This window comes from Podarcis melisellensis, assembly GCF_964234715.1.
Source record: "Podarcis melisellensis genome assembly, chromosome: 6".
Lineage (NCBI taxonomy): Eukaryota > Metazoa > Chordata > Lepidosauria > Squamata > Lacertidae > Podarcis > Podarcis melisellensis.
This window is the reverse complement of record NC_138538.1, coordinates 96,755,241-96,777,910: the sequence shown is the minus strand read 5'-3', so window position 1 is coordinate 96,777,910 and position 22,670 is coordinate 96,755,241. Positions and strand designations below refer to the sequence as shown.

The 22,670-nt window shown below is 46.3% G+C and overlaps 1 protein-coding gene and 1 long non-coding RNA gene across 3 annotated transcripts in view; one reads left to right on the top strand and one right to left on the bottom strand.

Annotated features, from left to right (window-relative positions):
• Nucleotides 1–15,627, top strand: part of DDR2 (discoidin domain receptor tyrosine kinase 2) — a 61,968-nt gene extending 46,341 nt beyond the window's left edge. Inside the window, exons 13-18 of one of the 2 annotated variants that reach the window (XR_014169353.1) lie at nt 5,191–5,321; nt 6,395–6,586; nt 9,047–9,281; nt 9,938–10,087; nt 11,140–11,731; nt 11,780–15,627. Coding sequence is in view for 1 of the 2 variants with exons in the window: in XM_081915077.1 (XP_081771203.1) it covers nt 5,191–5,321; nt 6,395–6,586; nt 9,047–9,281; nt 9,938–10,087; nt 11,140–11,274 (843 nt within the window). In the remaining variant the exon portion in view is untranslated. Of the gene's footprint in view, nt 1–5,190; nt 5,322–6,394; nt 6,587–9,046; nt 9,282–9,937; nt 10,088–11,139 lie in introns of both variants that reach the window. The other variant, XM_081915077.1, reaches the window with a different exon arrangement.
• A 2,796-nt stretch (nt 15,628–18,423) lies between these two features.
• On the bottom strand, nt 18,424–19,328 carry LOC309372016. Its single transcript, XR_014169363.1, has 2 exons — nt 18,994–19,328; nt 18,424–18,858 (listed from the first exon to the last, which is right to left on the bottom strand). It is a non-coding gene; the product is annotated as an uncharacterized lncRNA (long non-coding RNA).
• Between the last annotated feature and the right edge of the window lie 3,342 nt (nt 19,329–22,670).

Sequence of the window (22,670 nt, the reverse complement as noted above, 5' to 3'; positions counted from 1 at the left end):
TTGCCTGATGGGAGACTCCTCGAGGTTCCAATAACGATCGATTCGGGAAGCAACGCCGACTTCGTGGGACTGCAGTTCGTTAAGCAGCACAACATGGCGCTCCTGCCTGCAACGACGCCTCTAAACGTGGTCACGGTAGACGGCAGGAAGTTGCTGGGGGGGCAAGTGGTGCAGCAAACCCCTCCCATGATGATGCAGATTGGCAACCATCGAGAACTTATTAGTTTCAATGTCACCCACTTATCGGACACACCCATCGTGTTAGGCATGAGTTGGCTGGAGAGGCACAGTCCCGCGGTTGCGTGGTACCAGCGGCAGATCACCTTTTGTTCATCGTATTGTGCTCAGCATTGCTTTCAGACCGATCAGGGAGGAGAAGCCGAGCAGCAGTTGCATCTGGGTATGGTGCAAACAGTGCCTCACAAGTACCAGGACTTCTTGGAGGTTTTCTGTGAGAAGGAAGCTGACAAGTTGCCGCCTCACAGACCTTACGACTGCGCGATTGATTTAGTGCCAGGGGCGCAACTGCCTGCTGCCAAGCTGTACTCCATGTCGGAAGACGAGATGCAAGAGCTTCGGGAGTTCATAGACCATAACCTCAAGCGAGGTTTCATCCAGGAATCTAAAGCAGCGGGTGGCAGCCCTGTGTTCTTTGTGAAGAAGAAAAACACGCCCCAAAAAAGGCTTATAGTGGATTACAGGTTCATAAACAGCTTGACTAAGCCCAAAGCTTTCCCCATGCCCAAGATTGACGACCTTTTAGCGACCGTCAGGAGGGGCAAGATTTTCACCAAGCTGGACCTACGTGGAGCTTACAATCTCATCCGCATCCGGAAAGGAGATGAGTGGAAGACCGCCATGTTCACCCCTCTGGGCACATACGAATACAGAGTCATGCCTTTCGGTCTCCAAAATGGCAGCCACGTTTTTCAAGCATTTATGCACCACGTGCTAGCAGGTCTCCTCTACAAGAAGTGTGTCTGCTTTCTCGACGATATCCTGATTTTCTCGGAATCGCCGGAGGATCACGATAAGGACGTGAGGGAGGTCCTGCAGAGGCTGAAGGACCACAGGCTGTACGCCAAGTTGGAAAAATGCCAGTTTGATGTCAGAGAGGTTGATTTCCTTGGCTACAAGTTGTCCGACGAGGGACTGGCCATGGACAGGGCTAAGGTTCAAGCGCTGTTGGACTGGAAAAGCCCTCGAAATCGGAAAGAGGTCCAGAGGTTCATCGGCTTTGCCAATTTTTACCGCAAGTTTATTAAAGGTTTTGCGAACGCGACGGCGGCTATCACTGACACCCTCAGTTCCAAGAAGAAGAAGTTCGTCTGGACCGAACAAGCGGAGCGGTCCTTCCGGACGCTTAAAGGTCTTTTCGCCTCCGAAGAGCAGCTGCTCCACGTGAATCCCGGCAGACCCATGCGGGTAGAGACCGATGCGTCAGACAGAGCGGTTGGGGCCGTTCTTTTGCAAGAGGATTCACAAGGCAACTGGAGACCGGGTGCGTTCTACTCCCGGAAGCTCAGCAAGACGGAGCGCAATTATACCATATGGGACAGGGAGTTGTTGGCCATTCATGCAGCTTTCAAAGCGTGGCGACACTTCTTAATAGGAGCCAAGCACACGGTGCAAGTCCGCACGGATCACAAGAACTTAGAGTATTGGCGGACGGCTAAGTTACAGACCCAGCGACACATGCGCTGGGCGGAGTTCTTTGCGGATTTCGACTTCAAAATAGAATACATCCCAGGAGACTCCAATGTTATTGCAGACGCGCTGTCCCGAAAGCCGCAATACTTGGAGGAAGCAGCTCCAATCGCAGCAAAGCACATTTTCGCACCGCAGGCGTGGACGTGCGCTACCATCGCAGTCGACCTGGACGCGGTGCGACGCGCGTTGCAAAGGGATCAGTTTGCACAGTCCAAGATGGAGGAGCTACGCGGAGGGTCGCGAGACAACGATGAGTTCCAATTGCAAGATGGACTTTTGACTCGTAAGGGTGCCCTTTACGTGCCCACCGACGATCTTCGAGCCAAGGTTCTGCAACAATTGCATGACGCCCCTAGTGCAGGCCATTTCGGCAAAGAGAAGACGATGGAGTTGGTGGCTAGAGACTTTTGGTGGCCCCAGATGAGAGGAGAGGTGGCGGACTACGTCGCCAGGTGTGATATCTGCCAGAGGTCCAAACCAGTGCACCAGAAGCAGGCGGGATTGCTAGAACCGCTGGAGACACCGCAGCAACCGTGGGAGAGGGTAGCGTTGGACTTTGTTACGGACCTGCCCAGCTCCAGAGGTAAGACGGCGGTGTTAGTGGTGGTGGACTTGTTCACCAAGATGGCGCATTTCATCCCTTGTGCCAAGGTGGCGACGGCAGAACAGACCGCAAAGCTCTTCATCGATCACGTCTTCAGAGTGCATGGACTTCCGCAGTCCGTCTTGTCCGACAGGGGGCGCCAGTTTGTTTCCACTTTCTGGCGAAAGCTTCTGGGCATCTTGCACGTCAAAATCAACCTGACATCGGCGAGACATCCACAAACCAACGGTCAAGCGGAGAGGGTCAACGCGATCATGCAGCAGTACCTGCGGTGCTACGCCAACCAGCGACCTGCGGCGTGGGTGGACTATCTGCCGATGGCTGAATTCGCCTACAACAACACGAAACACGCATCCACCGGGGTGACGCCTTTCTTCGCGAACAATGGCCGTCATCCCAGAACCTTCCCGAGATTTGCGGCACCAGGAGGGGGGGGGCCTCAAGATGCCGACCAGTTTGCAGCGGAGTTGCAAGAGGTGCACGAGGAGCTGCGGAGACATTTGGAGCTGGCAAAACAGGCGTATAAGGTGCAGGCCGATAAGCACAGGAGGGCGGGAGAGGACATCCAGATTGGGGACTGGGTGTGGTTAGCAGCCCACGCGATGCCGGCCAGGTCATTGGCCAAGAAGAAGTTAGGACACAGGCAGCTAGGGCCATATCAAGTTGAGGCTAAGATCAATCCGGTGGCTTTTCGTCTAGCCCTTCCGGAGGGTTCCAGGGTGCACCCGGTCTTTCATAGGTCGGTGCTCACTCCCTACAAAACCCCACACAGGTTTCAAGAGTCAGGAGCACTCCCAGAGCCACGTAGGAGGGCGCCTGAGGGGGGGGAATCGCCAAGACCAGAACCTCTTAACGAGGTCACAGAGATACTGGACTCGAGATGGGGGGAGGAGGGAGTTGAATATTTTCTAGCCAGGGAAGGCACTCCGGCCTCTGCCAATAGCTGGGTGCCGGGTTACGCGTTGGACGAACCCCTGTTGAAGGAGGAGTTCCATGCACTTTTTCCGCACAAGCCCATGCCCGAGGAGTATTTTGATGATTGGCTTTTCACGCCCACTTTGTCAGACAGCACGTTCGAGGGTTTCTCCTCACCCGAGGGCCATACGCCCGAAACAAGCCCGACCAGGGATCCGAGACTGGGGGGGGAGGAGACAGGCCCTTGTTGGTGGGTGGATCAGCCAAGGGAGGCATGGAGTCAGAGATGGATGGTAGGTCCTTGGCAGGCAGCGCCAGGAGAAGCAGTGATGGAGGAAGAGACTGTGAGGTCTGTGGGTGGGGAACCCGAGTTCGAACACACATATACGGAGATGACAGAGGAGAACGTTGAAGTGGACAACTTGTATCCTGAACCGACCCCGGAAGAACCACGTTTTCCTCAACCTGCACCCGGCGAGCGGGAGGGGGGAAGGGGGGGCTTCGAGGGGGGGATGGATGTCAGGGTTTCTGGGAGAGAGGAGGAGATGACAGAGGAGACGGAGAGCGAGTGGGAGGAGGGGCAGAAGGATGAGGAAGAAGATGACGGAATTCTGAGGGAATCCACGAGTCTGAGCAGCGAGTCAGAGGATTCTCAAAAGGGGGTTACCTTAATCAAGCAAAAGGGAGGAGAAGGGAGAAGCGGAGAGGAGCCCAGTGGAAGACAGACGCAGCAAGAGGCGTCTCAGCCGGAACGGAGTAAAGGGGGTGGAGTCGTCAGCCTCTCGGAGGGAGCAGGATTAGGAGAGAACAGAGAAAGGGGGTTGGAGCAAGGTGTTCAGCCGGAAAGGGTGGAGAGCAGAACAAGGGGTGGTGTAGCGGTCGAAAGAAAGGTCAGCAGCAACGTACGCGCGCCAAGTTCAAACGTAGAGGCGCGCGGAAGTGGAGAGAGCTCAGGGGAGGAGCCCGGCCCTAAAGCCAGAAGGAGGGGGGAAGAGGCGGCAGAGGATTCAGCCTCAGGCGAGTCACGGAGAGAGGGAACCCAGGGGGGCAGGAAGACCCTGCGGAAAAGAAAGGAGAGGAAGAGGTGGTCTAGAGCCAGGCTATTAAGTTGGTGTGGAAGAGGGGAGGAGTCAGAGGGGACTTCAGCGGTCTAACGTGACAGACGTACGGCCACGATGCTGAACTGTACGAGAAGCAGAAATCTTCAATAAACTTTTCCTGTAAATAAACTGCAACGGAGTGAGGTCTCTTGTGAGCTGGGACCCGTCCTGGGTGGCCGTGACAGGTATGTTAGTTTTTTAGGTACCACAAGGTTTGGGAAGCTACAACAAACCAACAAGATTACAATTCTGGAAAGCGACTCAAAGTAAAAACTTCTCTGCCTCCTCACACTAATTGGAGGCTATTTAAACCCTGATGGGTATTACAAGCCAATACTAGAGAACTATAAAGCAAAACATCAGTATTCATCTGTTAAATTCCTGATCCCCAGCAAATTTAGGCAAAACTAGTCATAGATCCATTTATGGTCATCCAGGCACCCAAATTTACAACACCAGATAGTTTTATTTCATACAAAATATGAAGAAGCTCATCTGATGGGTCACTCAGCCCTGGGGCTGATATCAGTCTGGTCATGTTGCCTCTCTCTGATATCCTTGGCAGCAACTTTGTTGTGTCTGGGAAGCTTTCCATTATGGATAAGGGGACTTCAGTGGAGTGATAACACAACCAGAAGATAACAACCATCTGTCTGTACAGGAAATTCACAAGCAAACTGACTCTCAAATTGGCTGCACAGCACTTTGAACTCATTTCTACTCCAGAAGCAGAGGAGGAAGTGGGAGGGGGGAGTTGAGTGGGAGGCCATTCTCATGATCTTGCTTTTTTTTAAAAGTCCAGCCCTCCTCTCTGTGAGCGCTATTTGCCCAACCATTTCTGCTTTGCTGCCTTCCTTCTAGGTCCACCTGTGTGAAGTGGAAGGAGGGATGGACCAGTTTGTGGAGAAGGATTTTATTCCGGACGGCAACACTAGCCAACCTGTCCTCCTGGCTGTGAAGATGCTGAGAGCTGATGCCAACAAGAATGCCAGGTGCTTGGGAGGCGGAAGACAGCTGTAGCAGTCCTAAGATCAGTTACAGCAGCTCCTTTACCCACAATCAGACCAAAAATAAACAGAATAACATAAACAGAGCCCTGCTGGACTAGAACAAAGGCCCACCTGGTCCAGCATTCTGTCCTCATGGTGCCCCACCAGATTCCTATGGGAAGCCCGGGTGCAAGCAGGTTTCCTGCCCTGCTTGAGAAAGGAATCTTGAGTAAAACGCACCAAAAGGCTCGTAACTATTTATAATTACTGTTAAAAAGCATTAAGTGAAATACAAAGTATGTTCAAAACACTTCAGATATATTTTATTGCCGTAATCCTTAAAATAATGCTATGAGGTAGGGTGGTATTAGTATCTGCATATTATAGAGAGTGCGGGAAGTGAGGCCTAAGAGTGTGACTTGCCCAAGGCTAACGAGAAGGTTCATGCTAGACTCGAGGCATGATTTGAACCAGGGCCTTTCGGATTTTCAGCTCAAGGCTTTCAGGCACTAGGCCACATCCGTTCCCCTTGCTGGATTTAATTTCACTTTTAATATGTATACTGCCTTTCTATATTACTATACACAAGGCAGTTTACAAGCTGAAAGACAACAAAATATACAACAAAGATGCTGATGTTTTAATGTATTTTTAATCTCTTGTTGGAAGCTGCCCAGAGTGGCTGGGGAAGCCCAACCAGATGGGCGGGGTATAGGTATAAATTATTGTTGTTGTTGTTGTTGTTGTTGTTACACACCTTATAACAATCTGATAGGATACAAAGGATTCATAATAAAAACATAGTAACATTAAAACAAACAACTTTTACCAAATAAAGCTGTATTCAATAATCCATTAGAATATAACAGTACAAAATAAAATTAATTCTCAAACTATCAGCAAATAATAATCAGAAACTTACTCTTAACAATTATAATAAATGATTACTAAACTATAATCAAGTAAAATAACAGCAAGTGCCAATGCATAAAATACCGCAATACATACAAAACCATGGAAACTGAAAAACAAAGACACACAGTTTTACAAAATCGTAATAATTTTGTTCCTGAAAGGAATGACTTCCTCAAGGAGATAAAGATTATGTCCCGGTTGAAGGACCCCAACATCATCAGGCTGCTGGCCGTGTGCATCACTGACGACCCCCTCTGCATGATCACCGAGTACATGGAGAATGGCGACCTCAACCAATTCCTGTCTCGCCAGGAGCCCCAGAGCTTGTCGGAGTGCTCCACCCCTTCCGTCAGGTAGCTCATGAAGGCTGTGTGAGTGCTGGGCTGTGCACTGCCTCCTCTGTGTGCAGGCCTCATTTAGCTGGCAGCTGTTCCACCTTCTGACTCCACAAGCCGCTGAGCTTGTGTGTGTGCATGTTGTACTGTGCTGCACAAAAGGGCTCAAGGCGCAGTCCTTGGGCATTTGCCCCTCAGCCTTTCCTGGAGCAAAGGGGGTTCTCATTATCCCTCTTCTGCCCCCCAGCAAGTATTTGATTCCCACCCATTTCATCCCACCACATCCTGCAGCCTTGTCTGTTCACAGAACTATGGTTGCTCTCCAGATGCTTTCTGTATAAATAATATTACAAGCTCGTTTTTTGCTCTGGGGAGACAACAAAATCAACGGCAGAGTGGAAGGGCTTGGTAAAAGTACTTTTTCACATTTCACATTTCTGTCCAGGCTTTTGTCCATGATGGAACTCAGAGCAGCATATCTAAGTCTTCTAGTCAGTGTCCTCCAGGCACTGGTCAGAACCAGACCAGCTTCGCTTCGAGAAGGTTGCTGCACCCTGCAGGTTCAGAGTGTGGCATCCTGGGATGGATCCATAGGATTTGCTAGTTGGGGATGAAGACTGAGGTTGTTAAGGCAATAGCTTGAAGAAGGGGGGGGCACCCAGCATGTTATGAGAGGATATACTGCCTGCATTAGGCAGAGTTATTCTGGAGAGCAGGAGACCTTCAGGCAGATGAGGATGATAAAGTGGGAAGCTGAGATCTATCGGGAAAAGAGCAGGAAAGGTGTAGCAGAGACATGGAAAAACTAAGGGTAGGAAGAGAGATACTGTACTATCTCGGGGACTCTGGATTATAGGGATCAGTGTAAAAGAAAAGCATCATCTAGTTTTTCTTGTTGCAAAGCAAACTCAGCCATGTATTAAGTAGCCTTCACAACTGCATGTTAGGGCTCGCCAGCACTTCCATTTCTCCTGCCCCTTTCCCCTGGGGAAACCCTCTATTTGCGGCTGAATCGGAACAAGCATTAATTGATTTTGCTACAGATTGACGTTGTTTCAGTTCAGCGGTAAATAGAGGGTTTTCCCCAGGAAAACAGTGGAAGAAGCAGAAAACCTCTCCGTCCCGTGCTTGACGGGCCCTGTATCTCCCTCAAGATTTACCCACCTAATTAGGGCTTTGCTTTTGCTGCTCCAGCTGATGGTCAAACTACATGTGACTTCAAAGTGTGTTTTTAAATAGCATGTTTAAGGCTGCCCACATCTTTTTTCTCTTATAAAAAGCAGCTGTGGGAGCCCCCAGTCAAGAGAGGCTGTAACATAGAGCAGCTGGATTAGCAGTTTGCCCCATGCATTCCCCACCCCCACTTCCCCCACTGGTCCAAAGCTGCTATTTGCCCCATTTAAATAAGCTCAAAATCAAAACCACCAGAATGCTTATATTACTCAAATCCAATTGAAAAAACACGCAAACATAATAGGCTGTATGATATCAATTGCAAAGTTATTTACTAGAAACTACTTACTAAAAAATTAAATACTGCTTCTTATAAGTGTCAAAATCAACATTGTGACATAATATATTAAAATGTAGCTTATTTAGTTGACAACCAAGTCCAATATGTACAAAATATAAATCCTATTTTGTCAGTGCTGTAATTCATTCATTTCCAATTTCTTCATCTTCTCTTGTATTTTTCTGTCTGACGTATTCCTTAGAAGAGGGACATGAAATAATCTTCTAAGTGTCTAATGACGATGATAAAGTTGGTAGACAAAAGAAACTGGCACTGGTAGATGCTGGCACAGGCAGACAAGACAAGGATTTTTAATTTGTGTACCTATTATATTGCAAAGTGTCTATGCTTGTATGATTTAGAACTATGCATAGCTGATGAAGCCCCTTCGGGCGAAACAGTGGAATATCCAGGAAAAATACAAGAGAAGATGAAGAAATTAGAAATGAATGAATTATGGCACTGACAAAATAGGATTTGTATTTTGTACGTACTGGACTTGGTTGTCAACAGAATAAGCTACATTTTAATATATTATGTCATGATGTTGATTTTGACACTATGGGAAACTGTATTTAATTTTTTAGGAAGTAGTTTCTAGTAAATAACTTTGCAATTGTTATCATACAGCCTATTACGTTTACGTGTTTTTCCATTTAAATAAACAACATATTTTGGGTGGCAGCAGTTTGACAGGAAAGTAGCAAGGGTGAAAAGGTTAAAAATGGCACCATAGTCCCATCTGGATCACCTTCCCTCGGCTGCTTCTTTGAAAGATTGAAATGCAACCCTTCTCAAGCCTGCAATTTAAACACTCCCTCAGCGCAGTCTGACCCTCTGTCTTTTGGAAAACAGCTCTGGGTGGCTGTTCCCCTGCCTAGACAGGAAGGAAGGATGCTTTTTGCAGTTTGGACACTAGGCTGGCCCCAAGCCATTCCTTCTCTGGTGCTTCTTATTTCCTTCAGCTACGCCAACCTGAAATTAATTGCCACACAGATTGCTTCTGGCATGAAGTATCTGTCCTCCCTGAATTTTGTCCACCGCGATCTGGCTACACACAACTGCCTGGTAGGGAAGAATTACACAATCAAGATCGCTGACTTTGGCATGAGCCGGAACCTCTACAGTGGAGACTACTACCGGATCCAGGGCCGGGCTGTGCTCCCCATTCGCTGGATGTCCTGGGAGAGCATCCTTTTGGTAAGCCTCATCTTGCACTTCCTCTTAGAGCTGGTGACTGCATGGAGCCTGGATTCATCCTTTCTGTACCAAAAAGCCAAAGACTTGTATATATGGGAAGGAAAGGAGGAGAATGGGTCGTGGGCTAGGTGAATATTGCACATTCTTAAGGTTTTTTAAAAAATTATACTTTTAATCAAGTTTGTGGAATCCAGTTTGATACCATGGTTGGCTTTGTTAGCATCCTGCAGGAATACAAATTAGAATCGCCACTCTATTTTTAGAACATTCCTTTGCCCCATCATGCTTTTATTTCTCTGATTGAACACAGGCAATTGACCTTTCAAGGGTTCCTTCTGATAGCAAACTCCCTGATGGTGACCACAGAAAGGAGAGCTAAATTTGGCAAAGGCCTGAAAATAACAGCTTCTTTCAACATGCCCTGCAATTCCAGCTGTGCTTCTCCACCAATGAGGGACTGAGAACTAGACTACCAAACTAGACTGCCCCATAGCCTGAAAAGTATCTTCTGCTGCTGCCACATATTTTTCTCCTGGAAGTCTCTTTGGGCTCTTGGGAGATGTACATCCTTGGATGTTTGTAAATGCATGTTTCTAAATGGTGTCCTTTCTTTCTTACTTTCTCCCTCTCTCCCACCCACCCATTTATCCACCCAGGGCAAGTTCACCACAGCAAGTGACGTGTGGGCGTTTGGTGTGACACTCTGGGAGACTTTCACCTTTTGCCGCGAGCAGCCATATTCTCAGCTCTCAGATGAACAAGTCATTGAGAACACAGGAGAGTTCTTTAGGGATCAGGGACGGCAGGTATGGAAACAACAGGAAATAGGAAAAAACGAAATGTACCAGGTCATCTGCAGTCAGGGGTCCCTTTACCTTACAGTATAAATCAGGAAAGCTGTGATTTTCCAAATGATGTTTGACTTCAACTTGTCTCTGGCTATTGGAGCCAGGCACATCTGAAGCACGTTTCTCCCCTCAAAAAATTCTGGGCACTGTAGTTTAACCCACACAGAGTTACAATTCTCAGCAACTCTTTGCATATTGCAGTGCCCAAAATTACAGGTGAAACTCAGAAAATTAGAATACTGTGGAAAAGTTCATTTATTTCAGTAATTCAACTTAAAAGGTGAAACTAATATATGAGATAGACTCATGACATGCAAAGCGAGATATGTCAAGCCTTTATTTGTTATAATTGTGATGATCATGGCATACAGCTGATGAAAACCCCAAATTAACAATCTCAGAAAATTAGAATGTTAAATGAAACCAGCCAAACAAGGATTGGAAATAGAGTAATATTGGACCTCTGCAGCAGGGGGCGGACGCTCAGGCAATCAGTGGTTGGGGTGGTGGTGGCAGGCAAGCTGTGGTGGGGAGGGCAAGCGGGCAGGGTGGGGGGGTGGCCTCATTTCCCATTTGCACTACGGCATGTTGACAATTTTTCACCCCTGTCTGGAAAGACTCCAAGCCTTGAATGGCCCTTGCCTTGCAGATCATGCCATCTTCTTCTTAGAAGAAGGAAAACGAGAGTTCTCATGTGGTCTACTGGGTAGAGTGATTGGCCCTGAGTTCAAATTCCCCCAGAGCCATAAAATTATGTCAGCCTCTGATTAATCTTTCTCTCAGCCTCAACTTGTAAGCCATCCTGGATTCTTTGGAGGAAATGGGGCTGCAGATCTGATTAATAAGTAATCATTAGTAAATGAAGTAGATTACTTTCAGCTACATTCCAGCTCTGCTGTTACATGCCACAAATGAAATCTGAAGTCTCCGGCTTCTAGTGTCTTTTTGAGAGGGGTTTTATCTGCCTTTATTCAGTATCTGTTCTCTCTCTCTCTCTTTCCTATTTAAAGACCTACCTTCCGCAGCCTGCCTGCTGTCCTGATCCTGTATATAAGCTAATGCTCAGCTGCTGGAGACGAGACACCAAAAACCGACCCTCCTTCCAGGAAATCCATTGCCTGCTCCAAGAAGCAACCACTTTGTAGTGATGCCTTTCCTTCATGCCCTATATACTCTGGACCGTCCCAGCCCATCTGCCCTCAAAAACTTACACATAGAACTGAAGCCACTTCACCTGGACTCACAATTTCTTTCAGTAGCGGAGTTGGGACTTTCGTTATCGGCCACCAAAGGAAAGGAAAAAGATGGGATCTGACCAGGTCTACCACACAACCTCATTCAAGGTGCTATACTTTGGATTGGCAAAGACTGGGGGAAGGGATGCTATTTATCTTGTAATGTCATAGGTTCCGGTTTATGAATGGGTTTAGTCTGCGATGGGAAGAGGAAAACACGACTCTTTATTTTCCTCTGAAGGAGGAACTTGAGATGTAGTCTGACTACACAGACTTGAGGTGGGAATAGGCAAACACACACACAGCTAGGAAGAGCGCCAGCACTTTATGCCTGGGGCTGTGTGTGTGTGTGTGTGTGTGTGTGTGTGTGTGAGAGAGAGAGAGAGAGAGAGAGAGATATGCAATTCTGCCTGAGTGTAGAAATAGAGTAGAATATGATAAGTGGATGTAGAATTTGGCTTCCTTAGCTCAGCTTTCATTTTAAATAGGAATAAGTTTTATGGTCTTTATTACCACGTCTATACACTTGAAAGCGTATGGACAATGCTTGCTGAAATCTCAGAAGCCAGAAAAATAGCTGAGGTAGGTTTCCAGTGGTTTGTGAGACAGTCCTAATGCACCCCCCAAAAATAATTAACCAGATATGAAAAATTGTGCAGATTTGCCCAGCTTGCACATTTTACACAATAATCAGAATTTGGATCACTTTGTGCTGGTTAAATCTTCTTTTTTAGTGTGGAGTACAGACTGCCTCAATTTAGGGTTTTTTGTATGCTATATGAAATATAGAAATGTCTCCTCCTATACACTCCAGATCTAAAGCTTCTGAGAATTACTCGATTTATCTATTTTAGAGTGCATGAAGATTTTTAATACTGTGTACAGTCCTGGTTTTTCCCATCTCAAAAGGGTTAACATAGAGCTGGAAAAAGTGCAGCAGAGGGCAACTAAAATGAACTGGCCAAAGTGGCCATTTGAGGCACTTTATATTAGAAAATGGCAAGTAATGGAGGGCATAAAAAAGGCTTAGAAAATTATTCAGTGTGGAGAATGATAATTTTTTCTCACTATCCCTCATAAGGCTAGGACTCACAAGTATGCAATGAAATCTATGGCACATCAGCTCAAGAGAGTCAAAAGAGAGCGTTATTTCCTACTATGGATAATTATCATATGAAATTCAGTGCCACATGCTTTGGTGATGGCCACTGGCTTAGATGACTTTGAAAGGGGATTAGATAAATTCATCAAGGGTGCAGTCCACAAGTGGCCATTAGCCATGACAGCTAGATTTCCAGCTTCAGGGACAGCTTATCTCCTAATTCCGGTTACTGGGAGCAAACAGTGAGGTTCCTGTTTCTGGATTTCCCAGAAGCCTCTGGCTGGCTTTGGTCTGATGCTCCAAGTTTCTACTTATGAGGATACTTCACTTATTGCCCAGGCTTCACCTCTCTGTAGCATCCCATTCTTTCATCTTTTTTCTCCGGAGCCTCAAAAGCTCATGCTTCAAGCTGTTTGGAGAAGGGGAAAGGCCTATCATTATGCTTCTATGTAATAGCTGCCTTCTGCAGAATAGATTGTTTAGTAGTAGGGCATGGTATCTACCAAAGTTCCCTGTCAAAATCTTTGTATTTGTACCTTCAGAATTTGTAGGCTGGCCCATAATAGCAAGGGAAGATGCGTAGAGTTGGGATGTTCAGCTACAGCAGAGTAAGCGGCTAGATTTAGCCTTCAACAGTCAGGGCAGCACAACGTTGCAAAATCTGCCTTTTCGAATTGGGCTATATCTGGAATCTAGGGAACAGGAGAGCTCTGAAATACAAGGGTCTCTGCAGACAAGTCCCATTTTGATCGAGTCACAAGCTGATAGTGAGGCAGCGGAGGGGTGGCAGGTGGCTTGCTTGCTGAAAACCAGAGATAGTATGAAACCTCTTGAGGTGGCCTACTATGAGGGGACAGGAGCTCTTGTAAGGCTGCTGCTCATTTCAGTGAGGCCTGGGCAGGTGAATGGTGAAGGGCTAGCAAACTGGAGGCAGTTGGGTACCAACCAGGGAGCTAGTCTGAAAGCAGCTGAGAACCAAGCAGGCAGCTGCATCTGTACTTACATCCCTCTGCCTCCTTCCCATATAAAGTGGGAGGTTGGGGAGGTCTGAGGAAAGAGCTGGATTCTTGGTCTTTCCTCCCCTGCATTATCTTCCCATGTTTCATCTCCCCAGCCAAGTTCACGTTTGCCATCGGACCAAAGCCGGGAGGAAAGTGTCTCAAGCAGCAGAGTAAAGGGAGGTGAACCTGAGGAGTAGAGAGCCAGCTTCTCTCAGATGCATGTACCTTTTGTTGTGGAAAAAACCAGACCCCACCCTCACACGCCCCACACTTTATACATGAAAGGGGCAGATGGGTGAACAAATGCGGCTATTTCCATCATGTCTGCTTTGGCCCTTGGCCTGCACAAGTTGCTCAGACTAAAGTGCCAGGCAAAATAAGTAAGTTTTATAGGATCAGGCAGTAATTCTATTGGCTGCTTGTGTCAGCTCAGCCACAGGCCGATTGCAGGTCTTTTCAGCAAAGTGGCACAAAAAGCAACATGCTTCAAGACCTCCAGTGCCTTATGGGATGTTCCAGTCGATTATGTCCCGTATTCATCGACAGGAGGGGGCGGGCATCCTGCTTCAAGCACCAAAATGTGTTGGGCTAGCCTTTTGTGAACGGCAAGCATGCTTCTTCTTTCTTCTTGCAAGGCTTAGTGAGGTGAACCTGTGAGACTTTGTGATTTCAGATCTGAAAATCTTTGGCTTCTTGCTCTTCTGGGTGTGGAGCATGGAGTTGTAATCACAGTCCTATGGCCTCCAATGTGGCAATTCACATGGGTGGGGTGGGAGCCATCAACAAGCAGATGAAGCAAAATAAGGGATGAACAGATGACTTCCTTCTGCAGCAGGACTTGGCACCAACACGTGGGTTCTGAACAAAGTCAAAATTGTCTCTATGGATCTGGAAACCATCTGGAAACCACAGCCCTAAAAGCATAGTTCTCAAGGTGTGAGGTAGGCTTCTGGGACAGCGCAGATAACAGAAAAGAGAGAGACAGATTGTTCCCTGAAACTGCAAGGCCAATTTGGGGTATATTTTGACTGGGCTGAGAGATGGATTACATCCTTTCACTCCCAGTCAGTTATGGGTGGCTCGGTGCCTAATTTCAACATGTACTAATAGTTTGCAAAATGTGTATGTTTTCCTCTTTCTCTCATCTGGCACTGCTCTTCACTTTCTTGGGATCCATCATGCAAGGAACCTTAAATCATGCTGTGTCAGTCTTCCTTCCTTTCCCTTTGATCCCTAGCCAAGGACAGGGGGAACGAGCTCTTGCCAGGCTCCCTTTCGGTCTTTGTATCTTGGGAGGCTCAAGCATTCCAGTTCTTCTTTTCAGATTATCACCATCGTCAGCATCATGTTCTTTCTATGCTGCCTTTCCTTAGTTAAAGCAATGCTCAGGGCAGCTTACAACATGAAAATATTTACGAACACAACTGAAACAATTATAAGCAATGATTAAACTCATCAAAATGTACAAATCTGAACAATTTCCACATTAATCATAATAAGATCTAAAAATCAAGATAAAAATAATAATATCTATAACAGCAGCAAAAGCTGCTCAGCACTTTTAGTGGTTGCTTCATTTAAATATAACTTTGTCAGACTTGACGCAAGTCACAGTCTGCGGGGAGAGACTGGCAGAAGTGAGCTGAGGCAGACCTGGGCAGAGTGAAATAATCAGGATAACTGAGGAGTCTTCTTCCTGTGGTGTCAAACTCTCCACATACCCCTCTGTCCAGCATCCTAAAAGGCACCACACTATTTTCCCTGCTAGAGGATACATTCTTGCAATTGCCATTTTACAATTACTTACTAAGATCTAAATATCTCACTTAGATGTCTGCACAAACAGCCTGGCTTCCTTCTATGGGCTTTGCTGCTTCTGATTCAGTAGCATTCAGCTAATTTGCATCTTAGTGATGCTCATTTACTCATACCACAAAACTAAACTAGGGGTGAGGGAATTTTGGACCATGAAATGTGGGGAGGTAAGATGTACGTCCATAGCTCATTGCCTTCTAATGTGCTCCTCACTTTTTAAGGATTTTTGAGGATTATTGCACTTTTGTTGGTAGCATTGGTACGTGCAATTACGGTAAGCACATGCTTGTTTTATTTTGTCGCCAAGGGAGTCTTGTAACTAGATTTTTGAAGTATGAAATCACAGCTATAACAAAGAAAAACAAACACCAGAAACCCCACCTTTCACGTAAAGAGAAGAATCTACTTTTTCTCCCAACTGTAAAGTTGATTTTTAATTTTTTTTACCATAGTAACACCACATTATATGCTACAGCTTCCCACCATTGGTGGTTTAGATGGAGGTGAAATAACTCATGTTTGTAAATAGTTTGCCACCTGATTGCTTATGGGAACTAAAAATTCCATCCAGGCTCCAGATCACCAGGTTGGGAAGGTTCTGTAATCTGCCCCGCCTTCCAGTCTCTCCCTCCCTGCCTTTCTCTCCTATAAAAGGCTCAGGTGTATGTATTTAAGCAGACATTCTATGAAATTATTCACAATATAGGTCATATTTGCACTACATAACAAATGAATTACCGAGACATCAAATAACACAGAACTGCAGTATGTCACAAGTGAAGATGCTGTCTTAACAACAAAAATTTCTGTTTATAAATAATGCTATTGTATATAGGCACACTTTGGTCAACTCTTTATAAAGCACCTTGGCAGAAGCCAGAGGCTTCTGCACTCAGAATGAGATGCCTTGAACAGCTACTTTGGTCTTTTTCAACAAACGAACAACATAAACAGAAATACATAACAATTCAAGCAGCAGCAGTGGGGTCCCAGAAAGGGTTTCTTCATAAAAAAGGAAAGGGGAAAAGGGAATAGAGGATCAGGTTAATTCAAATTGAAGGCCAGGCGGAATAGCTCTGTCTTACAGGCCCTGTGGAAGGAGATCAAGTCCTGCAGGGCCCTTGTCTCGTGGGACAGAGCATTCCACCAGGTCGGAGCAGTCACTGCAAAAGCCCTGGCCCTGGTGGAGGATAGTCTGGCTTCCTTAGGGCCCGGGACCTTTAAGCTATTATTATTCATGGACCTTAGGGTGCTCTGCGGGACATACCAGGAGAGGCGGTCCCGTAAGTACGATCTAAAAAGTTTGGGAAAATAAAAAGAAACAGTTTATTTTAGAGCAGGTTGTGTATTGCATCCATCACATTGCAAGTCATCACCTACAAGTGGAAGTGGACCTAGCAAGGAACAACAGATGTTTCAGGGTGGAGGGCTCCTGTTTGGAGTGTGGGCCAGCTCAACCACCTACGTCTTTGTTCAGGATACTCCGTTCCATTAACCCTCTCCTAGTTTTCTGACACACACACAACTTTCCCCCAACAGATGCTCAGCTTTCTGTGGCCACTGAAAAGGGGTTGATAAAGGGGCTGCCTTACTGTCAGATCCAAAATTTGTTGTTGTTAGGGTCTGCTCAGTAGGTGCGGTGAGCCTGAAGCACCGACCCGCCCCCCAGGCACAGAGGCAAGCGTGCCCTTTCTCCGAGTACCAGCAAATGCTATTAAGTGTCATGACCACTGCTGAATATAGGGGTCACCTATTGCTGCCATAGCTAATAACCACTCACAGATTTTCCCTGCATGAATTTGTGTAATACCCTTCTAAAGCCAGCAGCCATCACTACAGCATCTGACAGCTAATTAACTATTACTGTTTGTTAACTAAAAGGTAAAGGTACCCCTGACTGTTAGGTCCAATTGCGGACGACTCTGGGGTTGCGCTCTCATCTCGCTCTATAGGCTGAGGGAACTGGTGTTTGTCCGCAGACAGCTTCCGGGTCATATGGCCAGCATGAATAAGCCGCTTCTGGTGAACCAGAGCAGCGCACGGAAACTCTGTTTACCTTCCCGCTGGAGCGATACCTATTTATCTACTTGCACTTTGATGTGCTTTCAAACCGCTAGCTGGGCAGGAGCTGGGACCGAACAACGGGAGCTCACCCTGTTGCGGGGATTCGAACTGCCAACCTTCTGATTGGCAAGTCCTAGGCTCTGTGGTTTAGACCACAGCGCCACCCGCGTCCCTTGTTCATTAACTATGAACCATATAAAGAAGCAATGTCCTGGAACTCCTGCCAACCAGTTTCATTGGATAAGCGCAAGTTCTGCTATTATTAGCAAGAAAAACTTCTCTTTGTTTCCTTCTTCACACAGTGTATAATTTTATAAACCTCCCATCATATACCGCATTGCCAGTGACAAAATGACTATCATGGAGGGCATGTCATAACACAAAATTTGAGTGCAGCCACTGTGAAGCTTTTCCCACAATTGTATGGGAAAAGGCTTTGGCAAAATGTTCCTTGGCTTCTTAGCGTAAGACTAAAGGTAAACATTATATTAATCCCTTTTAGCATTTTCCTCCAAAAATAATGTCAATAGCAAGCATAGCCACACTGTATCAAAAATCTAAACTCTGTCTTCACACATTTACAGCAATTGTATCAAATAGAAAACTGGTCTTCAGAGTGCACTTCCATGTGTGGTTGCATACACACATTGATTTTGGTCATTTTGTAAATCTCAAAAATGATGATCCAGAGTGTTACAATGGGTATGCCTGAGTGCTATTATGCTTATGAAAGTTCCCTCAGCTTCAAAGGTGATCGGGGTGCAAAACTAGTTGTACAGTTCTTTGGAACCTGGTCTGTTTATAATATGTTGTATGTTAGGCTTCTTGCTTGTAACGATAGTACAGTATTTGTCTTTTGGTTGTACTCCATTCCTCTCAATGCAGAGCACATTTTTCTGAGATGTTCTGAGCTACCACTGCAAGTAATTGGCCCCTCTGCTTTATAGTGAACACTGGTAGCTGTGTTCCCTTCATCTCTAGTAAATATTAATGTCAGGCTGCTTAATATTAGTTTATGACTATAGTACTCATTCAAAAACAGCCCTGTATTTTGAAATGGAGACTTAAAGACCAGTGTATAGTTTTTTCTTTATTTATTCTCTGTAAGGCCACATTGAACTGTATTCCTGTAAAATGATCCATTTGTAAATAAGATTCTTTAAAACAAAACAATTCCTTGTGCTTCTGAAGTGAAAGTGGAGGGTGGTCAGTCCTGAGTTCATTGATCAGTCTTCATGGTTTAATGGCCCTGCAGATCTCAGTTTAGCTTCTCCCCAGCACAGTAATAAGGGGGGACACACACACACTGCATTAATGGTGAGAAGTACAGTCTAACAGCAAAGTTCATGTTAATAAAGGAGGTTATTTGAGCAGCTGGAATGAAGACTGGAATGAAGAACGACTTCTGCCTCACCAACACAATGTATGGAGACATTCAAGGAATGTAGGGGCAGTAGTTGTGGTCTGCAATCCACTGCCTAATGCTTGCCAAAGACACTGTTCTACCAGCCACTGCCAAAAAAAGAGGAAATGCAATGTCAAAAAGGGAGAGCAGATTTACAGATGCTAACTTCTATGAATAAAAGCAAATTTAGAAATAATTACTGCCAGTGCTATTTTTCTAGAAAAAGAGGTGCTGGAACTCACCATTAAAGCCTCCTTTATTTTCTTATAATGGCAATGGTGCCCACCTGAGAGGTGCCGGGACTGAGTTCCAGTGAGTTCTGGCTGAAAAAAAGCCCTGATTACTGCAATTTAAATAGAAATTCAGTACATCTCACCACAGTGCAGAAGAGTGTGACCATGACATATGTGCCAGTCAGCTGTCCTGGTAATAACCACTGAATGGGCAACCTTGAGAACCCTGCTCTCTCTTCTTTGACAACACTACCCTTCACATGGAGAACTGTGCTTCATCAAGTAAGACACATAGCCACCCTACAACTGAGCCAGAGCAAGGAGCAGTCATGACACTGTATGGACATCATCCCAAAAAACCACTACTTCTCCATAGCCTAGTAGAGCAAATGTCAGAATTGCAGGAGGGCCCAGCGCCAATGCTGCCTTGCTGCCATTGCAACTAATGTGGCTCAGCTGGATGGCAGCTATGTTGAGCCGAGTTTTGAATCTGTTCAGCGAACGAAGTGGCTGGCACTGCCCCTAACATTTACATGTCAGGGCATCATTCATGAAGTGATACTAGCCAGTGTCTCAAATGGGACCAGAGCAATTCTTGTTTCCAGGGCCAGCCCAAGACCACTTGGCACAAAATGGTGCCCTCCTCCCTGGCAGGAAAGAAGTGGTGAGTGCACATCTATGTTAGGAACAAGGGGGTAATAAAGATCTGCATTGGGACCCACTACCCCTGTGGATCCAGCTGCCCAAGATGGTCGCCTCACCTTGCCTCATGGCTGGGCTGCCCCTGCTGGGTTCAGGCGGCTATGCCTCCATCCCGGCTGGGCAGTTGGCCAGCACATACACACAGAGCAGCCCCAGAATTCCACTTGATTCCTCAGCCACCATCACTAACAAGCAAGTGAGAGAGGGCCACATGTCACTTGGCCAGGACTGAGGCGTTCTCAAAGTAAAGGAAGGATTGAACTCTGATTCTGGGAAGGGTGCATATACTAATCTCTCTCTCCACCCCCTGGCCCAGGTCGTTTTATTCACAAAACACTGTTTTACAGAGTGTTCTAAGAACCAATCAGATTTCTTCTGAGCATTTCAACAAACCCCATGTGGGGACAAAGTTAAACTACCAAAACTAATTAAGCATGGGGTAAATAAAACAGGGGACGCGGGTGGCGCTGTGGGTAAAAGCCTCAGCGCCTAGGACTTGCCGATCGCATGGTCGGCGGTTCGAATCCCCGCGGCGGGGTGCGCTCCCGTCGTTCGGTCCCAGCTCCTGTCCACCTAGCAGTTCGAAAGCACCTCCGGGTGCAAGTAGATAAATAGGGACCGCTTACCAGCGGGAAGGTAATCAGCGTTCCGTGTGCTGCGCTGGCTCACCAGATGCAGCTTGTCACACTGGCCACGTGACCCGGAAGTGTCTGCGGACAGCGCTGGCTCCCGGCCTATAGAGTGAGATGAGCGCACAACCCTAGTCTGGCAAGACTGGCCCATATGGGCAGAGGTACCTTTACCTTTACCTTTAAATAAAACAGAACTACAAAGGAGTGCATTTGGCAACCCCTGGAGGTGATAAACAAGCAATATATATGATAAGAATGATTGCCAGGAAGACAGTGATCATTATCACCTTCAGGCCTGTTTCCTGGCCCTAAGATTAACATCCTAAGATTAACATATCAGAAAAGCTACATCAAAAGAAGCTGCCTACTTTCTTTGATGACTCAGGATGCCTGGAACAGGGATGCAGAGGTGTGGATTGATCAAGAATCGTATCAAAATAGTTCACACCCAGTCAACACAATGCTTTCATTGCTGACACAGATGGCTTACTCTATATTTGTTATACCGTATTTTTTGTCCTACAGTGCGCACCGGCCCATAGGGCGCACCTAGGTGTGGTTTTTTTTTGGGGGGGGGAATAAAGAAAAAAAATATTTCCTTCCCAGGCACAAGGCTGGGGTGGGGGAAGCCCGAGCTTCCCCCGACCACAGAACAGGCTGCTATCCGCAAGCCTAGGGAGCCCGCGGGAACTCCCGCCGGGCTCCCAAGGCTTGCGGACATCTGCCCGAAGCCCGGGGTGCGCTGCGGAGTGCTGCCTGGGGTTTCGGGCTGCAGGCTGCTGTCCGCAAGCCTTGGGAGCCCGGCGGGAAGTCGTAGATAGCTTCCTGAAGCCTGGAGAGCGAGAGGGGTAATCGAAAGCCTGCATTCGCCTCATAGGACGCACACACATTTCCCCTTCATTTTTGGAGGGTGAAAAGTGCATCCTATAGGGAAAAAAATACGGTAATTCCTCATAGCAATCCCACCTGATCACTACACGGGCCCATCCCACAGCAGGAGCCAGGCTGACTCCCAAGACCTTACGCTTGTTGAGCTGTTGAAGAAGAGACACAGCTCCCCGCCCCCCACCAGCAACCAATCCATTCAGTTGCTAATCTTTGTTTAAGGGGAGGAAGATGGTGTTTGAAAATTTAATTGGGGGAGATAAAGGAGTTTGGAAGGGGAGAGAAGACAGTTATTCATAGGACTTTTCTACTTATCATTTCTATTAAAGTGCATTGCAGCTTTTGCGGTAATGATGTGTTCTCTCAAGCATCCAGCTTGAGGGCGAATACAACTTAACCAAGACATGCTGTGGTGGTTTACTCCTTCACTTTCATCTCCGCGAAACCACCTATCTCAGGGGTTGTCCACCTGGTCCCTACCGGCCACTAGTGGGTGTTTCAGGATTCTAGGTGGGCGGGAGGGGGTTCTGCGGCACAAGCTGAATCCTCCTTCCATTGAGCGCTGGGGGGTGGCAAGGAAATTTTACCATCAGGAAAGATGCATTAGTGGGCGGTAGGTTAACTACCCCTGGCCTTTATGCTGAATGGGCATAAAGTGAGCAACAAGTGTAGATTAACTGAGATTATCCAACAATGTTTTAAAATATTCTTAAATAAGTGGAAATACAAATACAGCCTACTGTAGTTCCAGGTGGAATGGAGCACAATGTTGTAAAGTAAAACTATAGAGAAAGTGGGGAAATTACCTTCAGTGTGTACTGTTATTTGTTTGTTTGTTTATATCCCACCTTTCTCACAGTGCAGGGCTCACAGCACACAATAAACAAAAATAATTAAATAAGTAACCCTATTAAAAACATCACTGAAAACCTTTCCTATTTATTTATTCACTCATTATTAAATCTATTTCTATCTTACCTTTCCAACCAAATGTATGGACCTAAAGCTGTAATCCTAAACATACTTACTAAGGAGTAGATCTCAATAAGATCAATGGGACTTCTGAGTAAATATGCTTAAACATTCAGTAAAAACTGTAAGTTGTCAAAACAAAGATATGTGCCATTAAAAGAACACTAGTATTTAAAACATTCTTTTTAAAATACATATAGAAAACAGCAAAAAGCCAAAGACTTGTTCCCCAAAGGCTTGAAGTTGGCCTATACCTGAGAAGGGCCGAGCTTCTTGTGGCTACTGGCTTCATCTCAGCCAGAGAAGCATGCATGTGTTTTATTTATTCATATTTATATATTTTTATGTACCATCCTTCATTTGAGGATCACAGGGTAGTTTACAATATAAAAACACAAAAATACATACCGTGGTAACAAACAAAAACAATCCCGACACACACAGCTTAAAAGGCCATAGTTCGTTTAATTAGCCAAATGCCTTCGCAAAACTAAG